Source organism: Gymnoscopelus braueri (assembly GCF_963280865.1).
Source record: "Gymnoscopelus braueri genome assembly, chromosome: 12".
In the NCBI taxonomy this organism is placed as follows: Eukaryota; Metazoa; Chordata; class Actinopteri; order Myctophiformes; family Myctophidae; genus Gymnoscopelus; species Gymnoscopelus braueri.
This window is the reverse complement of record NC_137614.1, coordinates 54,257,076-54,280,378: the sequence shown is the minus strand read 5'-3', so window position 1 is coordinate 54,280,378 and position 23,303 is coordinate 54,257,076. Positions and strand designations below refer to the sequence as shown.

Genomic DNA, 23,303 nt, shown 5'->3' with positions numbered 1-23,303 from the left:
CTAAACTGGTTAAAAGGCAGCCTGCTGTCATACAGATGAAGTGTTAACTGGTCTAAACTGGTTAGAAGGCAGCCTGCTGTCATACAGATGAAGTGTTAACTGGTCTAAACTGGTTAAAAGGCAGCCTGCTCTCATACAGATGAAGTGTTAACTGGTCTAAACTGGTTAGAAGGCAGCCTGCTGTCATACAGATGAAGTGTTACTGGTCTAAACTGGTTAGAAGGCCTGCTGTCATACAGATGAAGTGTTAACTGGTCTAAACTGGTTAGAAGGCAGCCTGCTGTCATACAGATGAAGTGTTAACTGGTCTAAACTGGTTAAAAGGCAGCCTGCTGTCATACAGATGAAGTGTTAACTGGTCTAAACTGGTTAGAAAGCAGCCTGCTGTCATACAGATGAAGTGTTACTGGTCTAAACTGGTTAAAAGGCAGCCTGCTGTCATACAGATGAAGTGTTAACTGGTCTAAACTGGTTAGAAGGCAGCCTGCTGTCATACAGATGAAGTGTTACTGGTCTAAACTGGTTGGAAGGCAGCCTGCTGTCATACAGATGAAGTGTTAACTGGTCTAAACTGGTTAAAAGGCAGCCTGCTGTCATACAGATGAAGTGTTAACTGGTCTAAACTGGTTAGAAGGCAGCCTGCTGTCATACAGATGAAGTGTTACTGGTCTAAACTGGTTAAAAGGCAGCCTGCTGTCATACAGATGAAGTGTTAACTGGTCTAAACTGGTTAGAAGGCCTGCTGTCATACAGATGAAGTGTTAACTGGTCTAAACTGGTTAGAAGGCAGCCTGCTGTCATACAGATGAAGTGTTACTGGTCTAAACTGGTTAAAAGGCAGCCTGCTGTCATACAGATGAAGTGTTAACTGGTCTAAACTGGTTAAAAGGCAGCCTGCTGTCATACAGATGAAGTGTTAACTGGTCTAAACTGGTTAGAAGGCCTGCTGTCATACAGATGAAGTGTTAACTGGTCTAAACTGGTTAGAAGGCCTGCTGTCATACAGATGAAGTGTTAACTGGTCTAAACTGGTTAGAAGGCAGCCTGCTGTCATACAGATGAAGTGTTAACTGGTCTAAACTGGTTAGAAGGCAGCCTGCTGTCATACAGATGAAGTGTTAACTGGTCTAAACTGGTTAGAAGGCCTGCTGTCATACAGATGAAGTGGTAACTGGTCTAAACTGGTTAGAAGGCAGCCTGCTGTCATACAGATGAAGTGCTAACTGGTCTAAACTGGTCTCCAAGTAGTGGCTTTACATGTGACCTGTAGAAACACCACTGATCATGTGACCTGTAGAAACACCACTGATCATGTGACCTGTAGAAACACCACTGATCATGTGACCTGTAGAAACACCACACTGATCATGTGACCTGTAGAAACACCACTGATCATGTGACCTGTAGAAACACCACTGATCATGTGACCTGTAGAAACACCACTGATCATGTGACCTGTAGAAACACCACACTGATCATGTGACCTGTAGAAACACCACTGATCATGTGACCTGTAGAAACACCACTGATCATGTGACCTGTAGAAACTTGTTTATTTATTCATTGAATAATAAAACATTCACATATCTCCAACCCCCTCCTGTACCTCACAATGTCTGTCCCACTCCCACTGTTACTATTGTTATTATCCATGCGTTATCAGCTCTTACATCTGTTATTTTATTAGTATAATGACTTTCCAATCCAGAACTAAAGTGAAACGTGGAGTGAAATATATTTCACACGTTCTTTATTAGATTCCATACACTACAACTAGACAATACCACTAGATAGCAAATATTCTATGTTGCTGATATTACTTTGTCTTGTTTTTTTTAAAATTATTAATAGTATAACATGTGGCTGAATTTGACCGACAACTAGTAATTATTATTATTTTATTTTTTGGGGGGCATTTTAGTTTAGTTTTTTCATGAAAACAGAAAATCATAGCTACACATTTTAATATTGGTTGTGCAGTTTTGACTCACCAGTTTTAGAGTCAATAAATGTGTTCTACAATTCTTGGAGCTGAGAAAACAGCCTTCTCTAGAAATGTAGTCGAGTCAAAAGTACAATATTTGTCTTTGCATTTGTTGTGGAGTGAAGTCCTAAATTCTGAATTACTTGAGTAAAAGTGGAAATACTAATCAAACTAAAATAGCAGATCCTACAAGCTGCTATTAGCTGCTATAAGCTGCTATAGCTGATCTACATGACACAGAAATTATGAGAATATTAATCCTATACGTCAGTACGGTGGCTTTAACATGTGAGCAGGCCTGGTGTTTCGGGCATCAACTCGCGAGTTGAAAAACAGTAGAAACTAGCTAAATAACTTTTTTTTTTTTTTGGCTGATTTTAGTTTTTTTCCATATTAACACAGTTCGAATGTTGAGGAAGCTTTCGATCCCAACAGATATCCGTTTTAGAATCATTAAGTGGTTTAAATTACATTACAAACACAGCAGTGTTTCTGTGTGTTTCTGTCGGTCTTGTGGGGGCGGAGAGTGGTTTTAACTTGCAGGGACAACATTAGCATGAGTGGTTTTGGTTGGTCGTTGGCCCATTGTTCTCCGGTTACAAGCCTAATCCCCGCCCATCAGTTTCGCTCCTCTCTGTGGTGGTGTAAAGTTACTAAGTACATTTACTCAATTACTGTACTTAAAGGTTCGATGACATTCATTTTCACTTTTTATATTTTTTATGTTTTTTTTTGTGTTTTATGACCTCAATTACACCCAAAAAATCTGAACTTTGAACATTCAGTGGATTTTCTGTGGTCTGGGGTTTTCTGAATAATTAGGTTGAAAAGTAATCTGAGCTTGGTCCTTCGACAGTGAGGTCACAGTCGATTAATCCCGCCCACTCTCCTCCTCGCCCCTCCCCTCCCCTATCCTTTCCTTTGGGGGGGGGGCGGAGCAGAGGCGATGATTGACAGGCAAAATCCCTAACCAGCGACACCCGCAGGCAAAGATTTCTTTTTTCATTGCAGTTGAAAAGGCTTTAGAAATGTGAGACAAAAACACCTACAGTGAATCACTGGAGTGGAATTTTCAGTTAAAACTTTTTGTACACGTTTGAAGGACCAGGACAAAGACTCTGAATGTGGTGTAAACATGAATGTCATGATACCTTTAAGTACAATTTTGAGGTATTTTACTTTACAGGAGTAATATCCACTGGGTGAATATTCAACCTGAGGCTGAAACTAACTTCACCACGGTGGGAAGCGGCTAGCCCTGGTCCAGAGCGTTAGTGAGTTCCCTCAAGTTCCCTCAAGAGTAGTGAAAATAAACAAAACCATTTCGCTACTCACCGAAACAAAGGCTGTTTTGTGTTGTTGAAAGTCTATTCTCGGAGGTGGGAAGCCTCTCAGCACCCCACCTACTCTGTAAAATACACTTTTTGGGCAGAAAATAAAATATGTCCGCGAGACGGAAATTATTTTTATTTACTCCACAGTGCCCTCTACAGATTTGGTTAATGGTATGTTCAAATTGTCCAGATCTGTAGAGGGCGCAGTGGAGTAAATAAAAATAATCTCACTAACGCTCTGGACCAGGGCTAGGAAGCGGCCAGTATTGCGTTAGTCTTTTTCGGGACAGAATCTAGTTGTATAAACAATATAACATTGTAGCGAACACAGCAGCTACAGTAGGTGAGGGCAGCCCCAGCTAAACAACAGGCCGCTCGACGTTCGTATGGAAGTATTTCACTGAAGATGTGGCCAAAACAACAGTGGAGTAACGAGGCTAGGAGCTTAGCATTGTTAGCTCGCCATCAAGCGTCATGGCAGAACGTACACCTGGTGTTTGCATTTCTCCATTTACAACTCGTACATCTACATAAACGTTCATATTTCGAATATAAAGTGCTTATCTCATGGCCACGGGTGTTATAATTATGTACGGGCCCTCATAAGTACCTGTATCTTCCGTATTGTTCAATAAAAAGAAAATGAAAAATGGCCGCCGATCGGATTAAAATGCTTTTTATTGAACAATATGGAAGATACGGGTACTTAGACCCACCCGAAGTGAATGGTAACATCCGTGGTCATGAGATAAGCACTTTATATTTGAAATCTGAACGTTTATGTAGATGTACGGGTTGTAAATGGAGAGTGCAAACACCAGGTTGGAGTTACTGTAATCCAGGACCTATAGCTGGTGCGTGTCTTTATCATTAGTAGGTAAACCTCGACTATAGTCGACTACCAGTGGGTCAAATTTTGTGGTGGAAGAAGCACTTGGTGGTAGCAATACCACAATATAAAAAGTAAAAGGCCTGTGCTCAAAAGGTTACGTTCAAGCAAAGTAAAAGTACAAAAGTATTGGCATCAAAATATACTTAAAGTACCTAAAGTAAAAGTACTCAAATGTTTGAAAATAGCTGATCTACAAGCTCACAAATTTAAGTTGCCATAAAGTAACAATGTCATTCATGTCTTATGACATGAATATGAAATATGTAAATATTCAAGCAACATAAAACATGTGTGGGTTGAAACAAAAAGCCAGAGTAGACTTTAAAATTACCCCAGAGGTATTTTAACACTTGCTTGACTGAGCTTTCTTGCCTATATACTGGCTGGGTCAAAATGACCCTTCAGGGCGCGCCCCCACCAAGAGTTGGCTGGCCGCTGATTGCAGAATCTGCCAATGCATTGTCAATGCAAATGCGTGGATTCTTGGAAAAAATCCGCAAGACCAGGAATCCACGCATTTGCATTGACAATGCATTGGCAGATTCTGCAATCAGCGGCCAGCCAACTCTTGGTGGGGGCGCGCCCTCAGTGTGCAAAAGAATGAATATCTAAAATATCAAAAATAGTTTAACATTTGATGTATTACCTCGTGTTTTCCTTGCTTACTGTAAGTTGCTCTGAATTAAGAGTGTCTGCTAAATGCCTAAATTGTAATGTATGTATTTAAAATGCTATAACGAAATAAAAACTTGGGTTGCAACCAGATTTTATATCTATAAGTATATGACCTCTAGGCCAAATTCAGGTTCAACAGAAATCTCTCCCTCACCCATATTTGATTCATAAGCGAATATTTTTAAATTCATATTTTTATGTCAAACCAGATTAACTGTAATTACTGGTGGTGTTTTAATGAAACTACATGAGTATTAATGAGTGATTTAATGTTAATATTGTGATGATTTCAGCCAACCTTGCTAAGCTGTCCAGCATAGATATGAGGGTCAATGTAAGTGAAGATCAAATGGAGCAACTGAACAGACACAATGCAGGTATTATAACTTCACATTTAGCAAATATTGTATGTACTATAATGGAGGGTTTCTCAAAGTGTGTGACACCTCAGGGTGCTGTAACACAAGTCCAGGGGTGCCGCAAAATACTTTGATAATATTTGATCTGATCAAAATCACTTCAGTTTAACCATAACCCTCTACACTTGAGATGCTTGGTGTGCTCTTCATCCATCTACACCAAAAATAACAGATCTACAAGCTCAAAACACGTCACAAAGTGACTTGATGTGAGCTTGTAGATCTGCTATTGTTGGTGAACGTTAGCACAAGAGTAGTGGATATTTTCACTATCTGTCCTAATGGAAACTGACATTCTCTCAAGTTGTCCTTGTGACATACTGTATCTTAGGGGGAAATAATTAAAAGTCCCGTAATGTGATATAAACTTAGGTGGCATAAAGTAACAACGTCATTCATGTCTTATGACATAAATATGAAATATGTATAAGTAAATGTTGAATCAAGCAACATAAAAACTGTCTGGGGTGAAACACAAAAACCAAAGTAGACTTTAAAATGACCCAGAAGTGTTTTAACACTTGCTTGACTGAGTTTTTTGCCTACTTACACAAAATGGCTGGGTCAAAATGACCCTTCAGTGTGAAAAATATTTAAAGCCTAAAATCTCTCATAATCTGGGGTCAAACTTAAACAAAATAGTTTAACATTTGATGTATTACCTTGTGTTTTCCTTGCTTACTGTAAGTTGCTCTGACTTAAGAGCATCTGCTAAATGCCTAAATTGTTAATTGTATTTATGTATTTAAAATGCTATAAAAAAATAAGTATATGACCTCTAGGATAAATTCAGGTTCAACAGAAATCTCTACCTCACCAATATTTGATTCATATAATTCAAAAGTTTTAAAATTCATACTTTTATGTCAAATTAGATTAACTGTAAACACTACTTGTGTTTTAATCAAACTGCATGAGTATTAATGAGTGATTTAATGTTAATATTGTGATGATTTCAGCCAACCTTGCTCAGCTGTCCAGTGTGGAAATGAAGGTGAACAGACACAACCCAAGTGAAAAAGAAATATACTAAATATATTTTTCAGAAGTATACTTAATATACTATTTTTGTACTTTTTATAAATTACATTTAAATTGTCTTATTTTGGAAAGACTTAAGTAGTACTTAGTATATTAAAAGTTGAACTAAAGATATGCTAAAACATATCTTTAATATACTTTTATGTACTTTCCCCCCCAAAAAAATACAATTTAATTACAAATGTACTTATCTGAAGTACAATTGCTGAAGTATACTTTCATTACATTTATAGTGCATTACAAATGCATATCAAGTACTAAATAAATATATTTAGAGTATATAGCAATTATGCTTAAAATATACAATCAATGTATTACAAATATACTTGGAGTATAAAATAAATGAATGTGAAGTATACTTTTAATAGTTTCAAGTATACTATCAATGTAATAATAAAGTAATTAAACTACAATCCAAATGTGCTAAAATATACTTTCAATGTAATAATAATGTATTTCAACTACAACTTAATTTAACTAAATGTACACAGTTAGTTAATTAAGAATATACTATTATTACATTGAAAGTATATTTTAAGCATAATTGCTATGTACTCTATATTTATTTATTTAGTACTTGATATGTATTGGTAATACACTATAAATTGAATGATAGTACACTTTAATGACATCAGCAAAACTGTACTTCAGATACTATAAGTATATTTGTAATTAAATTGTATTTTTTGGGGGGCAAAAGTACATAAAAGTATATTAATGATATGTTTTAGCATATCTTTAGTGCAACTTTTAGTATATTAAGTACAACTTAAATGTTTCCAAACAACATCATTTAAATTGAATTTTATAAAAAGTACAAATGAGTATATTCAATATACTTCTGAGAAATGAAATTTAATATTTTTTCAAAATTAACCTACACGAATGGAAGAGCAATGTTACGTGGAGGCTTGTGGTTTAGTTGTCTGTAAGAGCCATGACAACTCTCGGTTGGTGCAACCATCAACAACACACTCACGATATATGCAAGGATGGGAAAAGGGGAGAGAGACTGACTAAACAAACAGACATTTACACTCATGGTTTTACTAACAAATTACATAAAATACCATAAATCACCAAATAGCACCACAACAAAACACTAAACTCAATGACCCATAGCATAACCCCACTACGCATTCCCATATTCAAATAATAACACAAATAGGAACAATAACACACATTTCCCAGCATGCACTGGGGCGCATGCTGGGAAATGGACTTCCTCTAGCCACCATAAATGTAATGATAGTATACTTTAATGACATCAGCAAAAGTGTACTTCAGATACTGTAAGTATTGTAATTAAATATATATATATGTATATTTGATTAAATAAAAATGTGCTTTTCAAAAGTGTATTCATATAATGTTTAATTTTTGTTTAACTTAAGTACATTTAATGTTAAATATATTTTAAATGATTATAGTATATGTGCTTTTACAGTATATTTATAGTAGATTATCCTCAATATGCATTTATTTTAAAATATACTATAATATGCTTATTAAAAGTATACTTTTCACAAAAACTATTTAAAATATGTTCAAGTATATATTTTTGTAAGTATGTTAATGTCTATTTTATTGAAGTTTCACTTAAGTACTACTTCCTAAAAGTACACTTTTCTTCAGTGCATTTATAGTATAAGGCTGAAGAAATATACAGAAAAAGCATTATACTTAAAGTTTGCTTTAGTATACTTTTTAAGTATACTATTTTGAATATGTTCCAGGATGCTATTAGTAATATACTTCTTAATATTATACTTGTAATATACTTGTTTTAAAGTGCATTCAATATATATTTCTACAAAGCACATTAAATACTAACATAAATTAATTTGTAATTTAGCACATTTCTTTTTAAGTTTACTAATGTGCTTTGTAGAAATATATATTAAATGCACTTTAAAACAAGTATATTACAAGTATAATGTTAAGAAGTATATTACTAATAGCATCCGGGAACATATTCATAAATAGTATACTTATAAAGTACACTAAAGCAAACTTTAAGTATAATGCCTTTTTCAGTATATTTTTTCAGCCTTATACTATAAATACACTGATGAAAATTGTACTTTTACGAAGTAGTACTTAAGTGAAACTTAAATAAAATAGGCATTAACATACTTACAAAAATATATACTTGACATATTTTAAATAGTTTTTGTGAAAAGTATACTTTTAATAAGCATATTATAGCATATCTTAAATTAAGTGCATATTGAGGATAATTTGCTATGAATATACTATAAAAGCACTTAAAATATAATAATTTAAAATATATTTTAACATTAAATGTACTAAGTTAAACAAAAATTAAACATTATATGAATAGACTTTTGAAAAGTACATTTTTATTTAATTAAATATATATTTTTTGTTTAGTACACTTTTAACAAATGTGCTAAATGACAAATTAATTCATGTTGACATTTAAGTGCATTGTAGAAATATATTTTTGAATGCACTCTGATTATATTTGCTAAATATATTTTGGCAAAAAATGCACTGTTAGTATGCTTTGACAAAAGTTCAAATTGACAATTAACATACTTATTGTGCTAAAAGTATACTTTAGCACAAAACAAATACATTATTTTTTCACTTGGGAATGCAGGTATTATAACTTCACATTTAGCAAACATTTAATGTACTATAATGCAGGGTTTCTCAAAGTGGGTGCTGTGACACCCTAGGGTGTCACAAGTCCAGGGGTGCCGCAGAATACTTTGATAATATTTGTAATTGATCAAAATCACTTCAGTTTAACCACTTTAACCATAACCCTCTATACTTGATTTGCTTGATGCGCTCTTTTTCCATCTACACCAAATCTCTTCAACAAAAATAGCAGATCTACAAGTTCCTAACACATCAAAAGTCACGCGATGTGAGCTTAGAGATCGGCTATTTTTGGTGAATGTTACCACGAGATTAGAGATGCTGAGGTTTAAGTGGATATTTTCAATCTGTCCTAATGGAAACTGACATTCTCTCAAGTTGTCCTTGTGGCATACTGTATCTTAGGAGGAAATAATTACATTTTTATGTCCCGTAATGTGACAATGTCATTCATGTCTTATGACAAGAATATGAAATATGTAAATGTTGAATCAAGCAACATAAAAACTGTCTAGGGTGAAACTCAAAAGCCAAAGTAGACTTTAAAATGACCCAGAAGTGTTTTAACACTTGCTTGATTGAGCTTTCTTGCCTACTAACACCTACTGTTTGGGTCAAAATTGCCCTTCAGTGTGAACAAGAATGAATGCCTAAAATCTCTCTTCATCTGGGCTCAAACTTAAACAAAATAATTGTATTATGTATTTAAAATGTCAGAACAAAATAAAAAAAGCTCTCTTCATAGGCAGATTTTATTAAAATAAGTGCATGATCTCCGGACTAAGTTCAGGTTCAACAGAAATCTCTCCCTCACCCATATTTGATTCATAGAATTAAAACATTTTTTTATGTCAAATAAGATTAACTGTAAACACTGCTGATGTTTTAATTAAACTGCTTGAGTATTAATGAGTGATCTAATGTTAATATTGTGATGATTTCAGCCAACCTTGCTCAGCTGTCCAGCGTAGACATGAGGTTGAATCTAACTGAGAGTCGAGTGGAGGAAGTGAACAGACACAATGAAGGTATTGTACTTTCTTTGTTAGAAAACTCATGTTGAAAACTCTGACAATACATACTGATTAGTGTGGCTGTTGATTCTGATTGTCTCTAGGCAACCCCAGTATTGTTCTTGCACACAATGTCACAAACATAAAATCCAGACTTGTGAGGTGCACTGTTAACCGATACGCACCAAACATGGAACAAACATTGTTCAGGGGTCTGCCATGAAAATAGTCACACACAAAAAAACATTGAACACAATATCAAATGGGAACTAAATCACCAATAGAACTGGATTTGAAGGCCTGACAATGTAATCATATAGAAACACAAAACGTTACTGCACTACTCCCACAGTTGTTGTGGCACGCACGCACGCACGCACACATTCTCACACACACACACACACACACACACACACACACACACACACACACACACACACACACACACACACACACACACACACACACACACACACACACGCCAAATTAAATCAACTACTGAAATTGATGGTTTTTAAATCAAACTGCATGAGTATTAATGAGTGATTTAATGTTGTGATTATTTCAGCTCAGCTGTCCATCGTTGACCATCGAGTGGAGAACGTGAGCAGACTCATAACAGGTATTATAACTATTATCACTTTTACCAAACATGTCATGTTTTAATCCCTTGTTAAATGTTCCAAAGAGCAATGATGTGTCAAAGTTAGCCTGCTGTCATACAGATGAAGTGTTAACTGGTCTAAACTGGTTAGAAGGCCTGCTGTCATACAGATGAAGTGTTAACTGGTCTAAACTGGTTAGAAGGCAGCCTGCTGTCATACAGATGAAGTGGTAACTGGTCTAAACTGGTTAGAAGGCAGCCTGCTGTCATACAGATGAAGTGGTAACTGGTCTAAACTGGTTAGAAGGCAGCCTGCTGTCATACAGATGAAGTGGTAACTGGTCTAAACTGGTTAGAAGGCAGCCTGCTGTCATACAGATGAAGTGGTAACTGGTCTAAACTGGTTAGAAGGCAGCCTGCTGTCATACAGATGAAGTGGTAACTGGTTTAAACCAAGTAGTGGCTTTACATGTGACCTGTAGAAACACCACTGATCATGTGACCTGTTTATTGTTTTATTGAATTATAAACATATCTCCTAGTAGAATGTTTTATTGAATAATAAACATTTACATATCTCCTAATAAAATGTTTTATTGAACAATAAAACATTGACATATCTCCTAGTAGAATGTTTTATTGAATAATAAAACATTTACATATCTCCTAGTAGAATGTTTGATTGAATAATAAACATTTACATATCTCCTAATAGAATGTTTTATTGAATAATAAAACATTACATATCTCCTAGTAGAATGTTTTATTGAATAATAAAACATTACATATCTCCTAGTAGAATGTTTTATTGAATAATAAAACATTACATATCTCCTAGTAGAATGCAGTATCAATGTTCCAACCCCCTCCTACCTCACAATGTCTGTCCCACTCCATACATTATCAGCTCATACAGCTGTTATTATTATTATTATTATTATTATTATTATTATTATCCATACATCTACAAGCTGCTATTAGCTGCTATAAGCTGCTATAGCTGATCTACATGAAACATAAACTATGAGAATATTAATCCGATACGTCAGTACGGTGGCTTTAACACATTTTAGACAGGAAAAAAATCAGTGGAGGTTTTTATCATCTGCTTAAAAATACCATCTAGTTGGAGATCTACATAATAATATAAACTATTTGATCGTTAAGAGTATAAGATATGCTTTCATAGTAATTTAAATAATATGAACATTAACAATATAATATATGTTTTTATAATCATATAATAATGTGATAATGCTCCTGTGTTGACAGACCAACCAAAGGTGGCCTTCTCTGCTTATTATCTGGGTTCTGGATCTATTGGATATAGTTCTGATACAACTCTGGTTTATCAGATCGTTCACTCTAACATCGGCAACGCCTACAATCCATCTACAGGTAGGTGGTGATTAAGTTAATTATGTTAATTAACTTTACATTAAAAGTAGGGTAAGTGATATTTTTGGTGAAAACAAAAAATGTTTTATTAAAAGGTTAAATATCTCTATATTGAGATAGTAATCATTGCTATAGAGTGTTTGTTCAGTAACAGTGTTAAATAGCTCTATATTGTGATAGTAATCATTGCTATAATGTTTGTTCAGTAACAGTGTTAAATAGATCTATATTGTGATAGTAATCATTACTATAGAGTGTTTGTTCAGTAACAGGAGTCTCCATGTCTCTCCAGCTCTTTAATAAACTGAAAATACATTTTCAAGTTTGATGATTATTACAACATAGAGCTATTTAACACTTATGTTAACAAAAACATATCACTAACCCTACCTTTAAGTGACTAAGTTAATATGTTAATGAGCTTTACATTAAGTGATTAACCACTTAAACCCCATATGGGTAACCGGAGTCCCTCAGGGCTGTTATTGTGGAGAAAACTTTTGCTGAAATAGCAGATGGACAAGCTCACAACGTGACACGTTGTGAGCTTGTCAATCTGCTATTTTCAGCAAAAGCTTTAACCACAATACCGATGACGGGGTTAAAGTGATTAAAAAGAGATATTTCACTTTCAAACATGTTTGGGGTCATTTTAACGTCTACTTGGGCTTTTGTGAAAACCCCAGATAGTTTTTTAAGTTGCTTTATTTTATTTTTTTATGTTCTGGGAAAATGATAAAATAAAATAATAATGAAACACTATAATAAAACCAAGGACGGGTGTTTTCAATGAGTCAAACAGGTTAAAATGGAGTTTGAAGTTACAATGGGTTTGTATACTGTAGGAAGGGGGCGTGTCTGGTCAATTTTGTTCACAAAGGTCAGAGTAGACGTTAAAATGAGCCCAAACATGTTTGAAAGTGAAATATCCAGTTAATTATGTTAATGAGCTTTACACAATCAATTATCTCTCACCAACTAATGATACAACTTACATCTCTGTGAAAACATCAGTAACAGCATGTGAAGGGTTAACTCTGCTGTGTCATTACAGGCTGAAATGTTCAAACACTTCAAAAATATCATACATTTGTGGCTCGTTGCGAGCTTGTAGATCAGATTTTTAGAACACTTTTTTGAAATATTTCCTTAAAAAATAGAGCTTATGTAACGGATACCACTTGGTAGGCAAGGAGGAGACCAGGAACCACGTTTGACAGTTTATTCTGTAGAAAACAGACAAATAACACCATATTTGTCTTCTGAGGGGCACTGCATATCATCAAGACTTTATCTGAAATTAACTGTTTTTCATAGCAAAATCATAAAAATACATCACTGTGTTTTAAGAGCACCGCTTACCCTCAGCAGACTAGGAATCCACTGAGGCAGCTACGGCAACACCACTAGGACATACAGTGCGATATGCAGTGCACCAGAATACCACAGTATAAACATTAGTTTGAACTACCAAATATTGGCTGGTGCTGCTCAATAGTGGACAAATTCTAAATTAACTTTTAACTCTGTTACACTCACCCCCACAGAATTTTCACAATATTGGGCAAGTATCGAAAATACACAGTACATTACAACAACAGGGTCTCCGTTATAAGAAAACCAACCTCGAAAGTACCCCTTGGGGCGAAGTGGCATGAAAGCTAAACCAAACTCTCATTCCAGCAACTGGTAGCAGAGTGCCTTATACACTCCACAGGACCCTCACATACTGTGTAGCATACCGACACAATTTCTTTTTTTTTTTATAAACCACAAAAAAAAAAGTACCTCATAAACACAAAGGCAACACACTGTAAACTCTCAAACTCAGTCAACAGTAGAGTGTAGTGTCACAACATCCTGCCTTGACATGGTCTGTATCAACCTATTAACCGGTTTAATGAGGCGGCCATGCCTCGACCTAGCCCGCGTAGGGTCACAGGTATGATCAGTATGTGCGTCCTGTACCCCGTCGGTTCGTGCCACTGACTCAAGGGACAATCTTGTTTGTCCCACACTCTCATCATCAGAATCAATATCAGCATCAATTAATGACCTGGGATTATAGCTCATAGATTGGCCACCCCGCTGATCCAGAGGCAGATCCGAATCATTTTGGGATACTGAAATCTCACTCCCACCATCAGAAACATCCGAAGCTTGCGTAAGACTGGACACAGACAGTCGTGAAATCCAATCCCGGGTCCGTCCCCCAGAATCCACAGTGCCCGGATCAGCCAAGGAGTCACGCCCCTCCCCCTCGGTCGCAGGTGAGCCCCCGACATCAGGTCCTTCACTTCCATCCAAAGGAATCGCACTTCCACCCTCAGAACCGCTCCCCACCATGGACCTCACACTAACGTCTGTGCGACATGAAACAATAGACTCAGAATGAGTGGAATCGGGTACCTCACTTGAGATATCTACAGGGAGGAAATTTACAGACATGAGCAAATTCCTATGGACCACCTTCTCCAGTCCAGTGACCGTGTCACCAATCCTAAATGTATGAGTGTCAGCGTTTTTGTCCAGCACAGTATAGACTGTCGACTCCCATCTATCAGCAACTTTCCTCTTCCCCCTATCCTTCCTGTTTGCCAAAAGCACCCTGTCGCCCACTTCAATAGCAGATCCCTTCACCCTCCTGTTGTAGAGCGCAGCATGCCTCTTCTGCTCCTTAGTCACATGTTCCTGAGCAATGACCATGGCTTCCTGCAGGTCCGTAGTGAGAGACACCACATACTTGTCATAACTCGTCACATGCGAGTCATTCAGGACGGTCCGAAAAAGGACATCTATGGGCAGACGGGGAACCCGACCAAACATAAGGGGAGCATACCCTGTCGACTCACTGACTGTACAATTATACATGAATGTCAATGTTTGTAAACGCCGAGGCCAGTCAATCTTTTTGTCAGGTGTCAGGGCACGAATCATGCCACCAAGGGTCCTATTGAACCGCTCCACACTTCCATTTCCCATCGGATGATAGGGGGTTGTGTGGGATTTCTTAATGCCCGAAACCCTGAGAAGTTCACTGATGAGCTCACTCTCGAACGACACCCCCTGATCACTGTGAATCCGTTCAGGAAACCCAAAGACACAGAAGTATTTGTCCCAGAGAACTCTTGCCACCTGCTTAGCAGACTGGTCTTTACAGGCAAATGCCTGCGCCATCCTCGTAAAATGGTCAGTCACAACCAAGACATTTATCGACTTATTTCTGAAATCTTCAGCTGACCAAAAATCTATACAAACAAGCTGCAGTGGTCTGGCAGATGTTATACTTTCCAGGGGAGCTCTCCCCTCAGGCTCAACCGTCTTCGTGACAATGCAGCGATGACAGTTGCGTACATAGTCCCTCACGTCCCTGTCAAGGTTTAGCCAGAAAAACCTCTGTCTAGTCAAGCCAAGACTTCTGAACTGACCTAGTGTCCTGCATCATCATGAATACCCCACAGTACCACATCCTTGAGTGACTGTGGAACCACATACTGGGACCGCTTCGCCTTGGTGATAAGATCCCTCGAAACCCTGTACAGCACACCATTGTCCACGACAAGCTTCTCCCAGTGCTTTAAATATCTCATCACGGTGACAGATTCCCTCCCTTTTTCTCTCCTAGAGGGCCTTCGACATCTCTCCACGTAATACAAGACACGAGAAAGGACCCTGTCCTCCAACTGTTTATCACGCAGGTCTTTCTCTGTGTAGGCCGGCAACGAGTCAATTCCAGGCGAACACAACTGCGGTAAGTACTGCAACGCTACCACAGCACGGACCCTCGCACCAGCCTCCCACTCCATGTGTGACTCCACAACGGCAGACACATCTTCCAACTCAATGGATTGAGTATGTGAAAGGACAGGACTACATGTACTCTGAGAATTGGCACTCACTGAATCAGGTTGCCCGCGATCGCAGGATGACTTGAAGGCCCCTTGAACAGAAACACTTGAAACACCCTTGACTTCAGAAAGGAGACTTGAAAAAGGCTCAGACAACAGCCTGAGGCCAACACCCCCATTGACAAATGGTACACGACTCAGGGCGTCAGCCACCACATTCTGCGGACCCGGTACATATTTGATGTTAAAGTCATAGCTAGCCAACTTGGCCACCCAACGTTGCTCACAGCAGTCCAACTTAGGCTTTGTCAAGATGTGAGTCAGCAGGTTATTGTCTGTCCAGACCGTGAACTTGTGGCCCTTCAGCCAATGACTGAATTTATCACAGACAGCCCATTTCAAGGCCAGGAATTCCAAACGGTGGGCTGGATAATTCCTCTGAGACTGAGACAATGACTTGCTGGCGAATGCGATGGGCCTGGCTCTGACTTCGCCTTCTGGAACCTGCGACAACACAGCACCAATACCATCCAAGGACGCATCAGTTGATAGCATGAAAGGGCGAGTGAAATCAGGGTGGGCCAGAACGGCTGTATTAACTATGGCTGTCTTCAGTCCCTCAAACGCCTGTTCCTGTGCCAGGGTCCAGTCAGCCGCAGTCAACTTTTTATTCAACAACTTGCACTTCCCGTGCTTCCCTTTTTTCTTTTCACCCTTCAACAGAGAGAAGAGAGGCTTGGCGACAGCAGAGTATCGAGGCACGTAGTGCTGGTAATAATTAATTAGCCCCAGATATGATCTTATTCGCTTCTGTGACGGCGTCACACCATCAGACTCCATTAGGTCAGCACTCGTCATCTTGGAGATGCTCTCCACTTTGCTAGTATCCGTCGACACACCATTCTCGTCAATTATGTGACCGAGAAACTTCACTGACTTTCTCAGAAAGAAGCACTTTTTGGGGGCCAACTTCAGATTGTGGCACTGCAGTCTCTCAAACACCATTTCAAGGCGCTCTAAAGCAGTCTCTTCGTCTGGTGCAAACACCAACAGATCATCCAAGTAGCACAACAGACTCAAGTAGTTTTGGTCTCCAAAAATGCTGGTCATCATACGCATAAAACTCCCAGGGCTGTTGCAAAGGCCCTGCGGAAGACGATTGTATTCATACAGGCCCATAGGAGTAGTAAAGGCTGAGTACTTCCTGTCATCTTGGTGTAGTGGCATGTTATAATACCCAGAAGTCAAATCCATTGAACTGAATAGACAGTTGCCCCCTAGTGCAGCCAGGCAGTCTGCTTGGTGAGGGAGGGGATGAGCATCTTTCACTGTCCTCTTGTTCAGCCAGCGGAAATCCGTACACAACCGGAGGTCCCCATCCTTCTTCCACACCAGCACTAACGGTGATGCATATTCACTGGAATATTTTGAAATGATCTCCTTTTCCTCCATATCACACAACACCTGACGTAGCTTTTGATACTGGCTAGGAGGCACTCGCCTGTATGGCAGGCGGAATGGTCTATGGTCAACTAGATGAATGCGGTGCACAAATTCCTTCGCTTCCCCACAGTCAAGATGATGGCGTGAAAAGATGGCCTCGTACCGCATAATCAGATCAGCCATCTTTCCCTTGCACCCCTCAGACACATCACAGGACTGTACATCGAGAGTATTCAGCCCAACTGATTTGAGCCTGTCACCAACGGATTGCATGTCAGCAGTAGTAGATGTCGCCGACTGAACACAGCTGACCAACGGAACCTTCAATGGCTCAGTGACATCCATGTCCTCGAGTGCCATGCAGGGGTAGACATCAGCCACCTTCGCATTGCGCCTCAACACCACAGGTTTGTGAGACATATTAATGAGCTTCAAAGGTACCCATCTATCTCCCCACAATGGCGTAACTATCCTAGCTACTAAAACTCCCCTCGGGGCCGAACGGGCTGATGTGGGCTCTGTCATTACAGTGCTGCCTGGAGATACAATGGTGTTCGCAGGCAGTTTCCCCCATACGAGATACTCACGGCCAGGTTCAAGACAGACAGCTGAATTACACCTCACAGTGCCAACCTTGTCAGGAATGCTATCACCTCTCCAAGGACTCAGACCAGAGAGCATTGACAGGTACTGTTCAGTTTCAGGGTCTTCTGCAGAACAGGGACCAGACACAGTCTTCCAGTAGGAATTGCACATTTTGGATTCACGTAGGATGTGCTTAATCACATTAGTGCCCAGTATCAGTTCATCGTGCTGACCCGAAACAACAAGCGTGGGAACCAACATTTTACAGCCATATACTTCCATCTTCACGTTAAAGGCAGACTTAGGCTTGACACGTTGCCCACCACATCCAATGAGAACCACATTCACATCAATCTGATCATGGTTAGTTATCACTCCGGCTTCTACAAGCTTCGCCTCTGCAGCCTCACTGATGCTACAAGCCATAGACCCACTGTCCAGCATACCCCCCATTGTTACTTTATCACCCATAGCCACAGGTGTGTAGAAAGGACTGTCACTGCTGCCAACTCTGTGTATGTTTTGATGCACAACTTCTATGTCATCACAAGAAGCTTTCACAGACATGTAAACCGTCTCAACGTCAGACATGTCATCATTTTGTGAGAGTATGTCCAGACCTGTATCGCCTCCCTTAAAACACAGGTCCACTAGTTTCCCTCAGACTGGGGCTGGGAAGACTGATTATTGGCTTGACAGTCGGCCTTGGTATGGCCAGGGGCCAGACATGAGAAACACAGTCTGTCAGACATGCAGTGAGACACTGTGGTATGACGAGAGTCATTACAGACCCGGCAAGCTGTCTCTCTGGCACGCCTCTCACCGGGAGCACGCTGGGACCTTCCACCTCGTGCTGGGACAGCAGTATTGCGCTGTTGCATTTTCTCCATCATCCCTTGAAACATGTCAACCATCCGACTGAGAAGTCTCTCCTCCGACTGCTGAAGATTTTGGGCCACAACCGGCACTGTGGCAGGGCATGGGGCACAGCAGGCCTGACCTTGAACCAAATCTGAGACATTAGAGGGCTGCGGAGGAGGATGGTAACCCTGACACTGAGATGAGAGGGAAGGAAAAGAGGGCCCTGAGGCACTGCACTGCTCAGGCATATATGAATTGGGCTGCTCAAAGGCGATAGCAGCAGTGTGACTTTTCATTTGTACTGCCCCACTAATCCTACCACTCGCTCTCACCTCTCTCTGATAATCATCAATCCTCTTTTGAACATCTCGTGCTGTCCATTCATGCATCGGCTTACATTTCAAAATGCAGGACAGCTCTTGGTCGGGGCAATGTTTAACAAACATGAGAGCTACTTCGTCATTCATGTTCCCGGCTCGCTTGCCCTGCCTGCGTAACCCCGCCACAGCCAGGTCAGCTGCATTGTTTAATCTAATCCAGTAGTCAACTGGACATTCTCTGTGCTTGGGCAGGGTGGCATAAAAGTCTGCCATAGGGAGACATGAGGAAGCATCATCAAAGTACTGAAGAAGAACATTGTAAATTAGCTCAGGGTGCTGTGTGACATTAAGTGATGAATCACTGCGTAAGGCAACCCTCACAACATCCCTGGCTTTACCCCTTAACCGGCACATGATTTCGTCACCCTGTTCACGTACAGGTATCGCATGTCTTCTGAAGTGGTTATCAGTCCTGAACTGAATACTTATCACGATCCCCACTGAACATCTGAGGTTCTCTGTCTGACTTAACATGAACTGTCACGTGTGGAGTCTCATGCCTGCTAACGTTACTGGGTAGGTCCTGACTGGTTGAAGTATTTTGTGGGGCACTGCTCATGTTAACTACCCCGGCCGACATCAGCCTTTCAACGATGGACTCCCCAATTTGCGCACCCAACTGCCCCACCATACCTGTGAGGTGATTCATAACATCAATGTCACTGTTGGGTGTGGAAGTGTGAAGACCCTCCCCTATGAACTGGCGAACAGGAGTACAACCTTGGCCTTGAGACGACCTCGTACCCCTTCCACTGTCAGTAGCATACCGGGAATCCCCCACCCTCCCACTGTCTCTGGTGACACAGCCACTGTCAGCAAATTGAACACCTCCCCTTCTTGGCAGAACAGGACTGGCACAAGCCTCCATCTCACTAATAATCCTGAAGTTATCCATGACATATACTGTAAATCACTTGCGTTGTGTTAAACACACTCAACAATGTTCAGACCGTCCAGAGCATCCACGGCGACCGACTGTGAGTCGATCTTGAAGATCCAGAAGGTCACGGCACCAGTGTAACGGATACCACTTGGTAGGCAAGGAGGAGACCAGGAACCACGTTTGACAGTTTATTCTGTAGAAAACAGACAAATAACACCATATTTGTCTTCTGAGGGGCACTGCATATCATCAAGACTTTATCTGAAATTAACTGTTTTTCATAGCAAAATCATAAAAATACATCACTGTGTTTTAAGAGCACCGCTTACCCTCAGCAGACTAGGAATCCACTGAGGCAGCTACGGCAACACCACTAGGACATACAGTGCGATATGCAGTGCATCAGAATACCACAGTATAAACATTAGTTTGAACTACCAAATATTGGCTGGTGCTGCTCAATAGTGGACAAATTCTAAATTAACTTTTAACTCTGTTACACTTAAAGGAATAGTTCACCCAAAAAATTACTTATTTTCTATCAATTACACCCCATGAAGCCTTGAATACATTTTTTAGTTTTTGTCTCATTCCTGAGACAATAATTTGATGAGCGGTTTGGTGTATCCGGTAGGAGACTCAAAGAGACTCCTTTGTGTCTCCTACCTGATACATCAGCATCTTTCCGCCGGTCATCAAATTATTGTCTCAGGAATGAGACAAAAACAAACAAATCTCCATGAATTCAAGGACCAGGTAGACGTTAAAATGACTCCAAACATGTTTGAAAGTGAATTATCCCTTTAATCACTTAATGTAAAGCTCATTAACATGAGCAATTGATAGAAAATAAGTACTTTTTTTAGGTGAACTACTCCTTTAAGTAGTTAACAGTGTTTAAAAGTGTCAACATGACACGTGTGTGTGTGTGTGTGTGTGTGTGTGTGTGTGTGTGTGTGTGTGTGTGTGTGTGTGTGTGTGTGTGTGTGTGTGTGTGTGTGTGTGTGTGTGTGTGTGTGTGTGTGTGTGTGTGCGCGTGCGTGCGTGTGTGTGTTCCAGGTCAGTTCTCCGCACCTGTGAAAGGAGTTTATCAGTTCAGATTCACTGCAGGCGGCAATGCTTCATCAAAGTATGTGTGGGTCTACATGTATAAAAATGATCAGCAGCTCATTAATAACGTTGGATACAATAATCATGGAGATGGGTATGAATACGTGTCTAATGGAGTGATCATAGAGCTGGAGCAGAGAGACACAGTGTACATGAAGATGCCTGGTGGTAGTCACATCAGGCTCTATGACGGTGATGGCACTGGTGATGGCACACAGGCTCACAACACATTCAGTGGTTTTCTGCTCTATTCTCTGTAACTCTGCTACTGACACTACTGGAAACTCACTGAGCACATTTACTCAAATACTCTACTTGAGTACAATTTAGAGATACTTTTACTTTACTTCATTATGTCCCCTTCTCAATACTTCATTTCAGTGTTTCTCAAAGTGGGGTCCGGGGGTCCTTCAGGGGGTCCCCAGCTAAACGTGTTAATATAGGAAGACAAAGTAAATACATATAGCATTTAAACCAGTATTTTATGATGATCTACAAGCTCACACTGGTGTGTTGTGAGCCTGTAGATCTGCTGTTTAAAAATACATACATTGGAAAGTCTTGAAACATGAGGAATAATTTAGAAAATACTAAATACCAAATCTACTCTCATGGGGGTCCCAGATGGGGGTCCCAGATGGGGGTCTGCAGATAAATACATATTGATTTGGGGTCCATTACATCTCAGAGGCAAATATTGAACTTTTAACTTTTTAATTATTTCATTACTTTAAAGTAGGAGTTCACCCAAAAAATGACTTATTTTCTATCAATTGCACACCCTATGAAGCCTTGAATCCATGGATTATGTTTTGTTTTTGTCTCATTCCTAAGCTAATAATTTGATTCCCGTCTCCTACCGGCTAATGTATCCGGTAGGAGACACAAAGTAGATTATTTGTGTCTCCTACCGGAAATACACACGGTCATCAAATTATTGTCTTAGGAATGAGACAAAAAACTAAATAAATCCATGAAATCAAGGCTTCATGGGGTGTGTAATTGATAGAAAATAAGTCATTTTTTGGGTGAACTCCTCCTTTAAGGTACTTTGTAGATTTACATTATTAAAACAAAACATATATTTTAAGCACAATGTTATACTTCAACTCTTCCAAAATAGCAGATCTACAAGCTCACAACGTCTTGCAATGCATCACATTATGAGCTTGTAGATCTGCCATTTTCAAGATTTAAGACGGTTGAATTGGCCCTTCTGCATAAAGAGTACTGTAAGTATGTTTTAATGACAATACTTTTGTACTTTTACAGACCTTTTACTTGTAATAGAGTATTTCTACATTGTGGTTACTTGTAAGTCATTCTGGTTTGCAGATTTACATTATTAAAACAAAACATATATTTTAAGCACAATGTTATACTTCAACTCTTCCAAAATAGCAGATCTACAAGCTCACAACGTCTTGCAATGCATCACATTATGAGCTTGTAGATCTGCCATTTTCAAGATTTAAGACGGTTGAATTGGCCCTTCTGCATAAAGAGTACTGTAAGTATGTTTTAATGACAATACTTTTGTACTTTTACAGACCTTTTACTTGTAATAGAGTATTTCTACATTGTGGTTACTTGTAAGTCATTCTGGATAAGAGTGTAAATGTCTCAATTGTAACTTGTACTTGTAAATGGTATTTGTACTTTTACTTCAGTAAAAAATGTGAGTACTTCTTCCACCACTGTCCTGATAGCTTTACATTAAAGAGCTTCTGTAATGTTCATATTCATGTTGTCAATAAAGACACATTCATTACATTAAAGAGCTTCTGTAATGTTCATATTCATGTTGTCAATAAAGACACATTCATTACATTAAATAGCTTCTGTAATGTTCATATTCATGTTGTCAATAAAGACACATTCATTACATTAAAGAGCTACTGTTTTTGTTTTTGTTTTGTTTTATTAGGATCCCCATTAGCTTTTGCCATGACAAAAGCTAGTCTTCCTGGGGTCCGACACAGACAAACATTTTAACAGAAACATTCCTTACATCAATTTTACAATCACTATAATCTAAATAAAAATAGAAAAAAAATAAAAATAAAAAGTACAATCAAGTAGTACAATTAAAGCTATAACTAAATCACTTATTACACATTAAACTTTGTGTGTCTGGGGATTAGTACAGGCATGTTTTCATCAGGTTTTCATCAGGTGTTCTTTTAACTTTTTCTTAAAGGT

The 23,303-nt window shown here is 39.0% G+C and overlaps 1 protein-coding gene across 1 annotated transcript in view; it reads left to right on the top strand.

Moving 5' to 3' along the window:
• LOC308096674 (uncharacterized protein) overlaps positions 1 to 22,988 on the top strand; it is a gene marked incomplete at its 5' end in the record, with an annotated part of 35,134 nt that extends 12,146 nt beyond the window's left edge. Inside the window, 5 exons of the mRNA XM_080444085.1 lie at positions 5,179 to 5,262; positions 9,921 to 10,004; positions 10,558 to 10,611; positions 11,866 to 11,991; positions 21,051 to 22,988. Coding sequence (XP_080300211.1) covers positions 5,179 to 5,262; positions 9,921 to 10,004; positions 10,558 to 10,611; positions 11,866 to 11,991; positions 21,051 to 21,361 — 659 coding nt within the window. The 3' untranslated portion in view covers positions 21,362 to 22,988. The remainder of the gene's footprint in view (positions 1 to 5,178; positions 5,263 to 9,920; positions 10,005 to 10,557; positions 10,612 to 11,865; positions 11,992 to 21,050) is intronic.
• Positions 22,989 to 23,303: the final 315 nt, after the last annotated feature.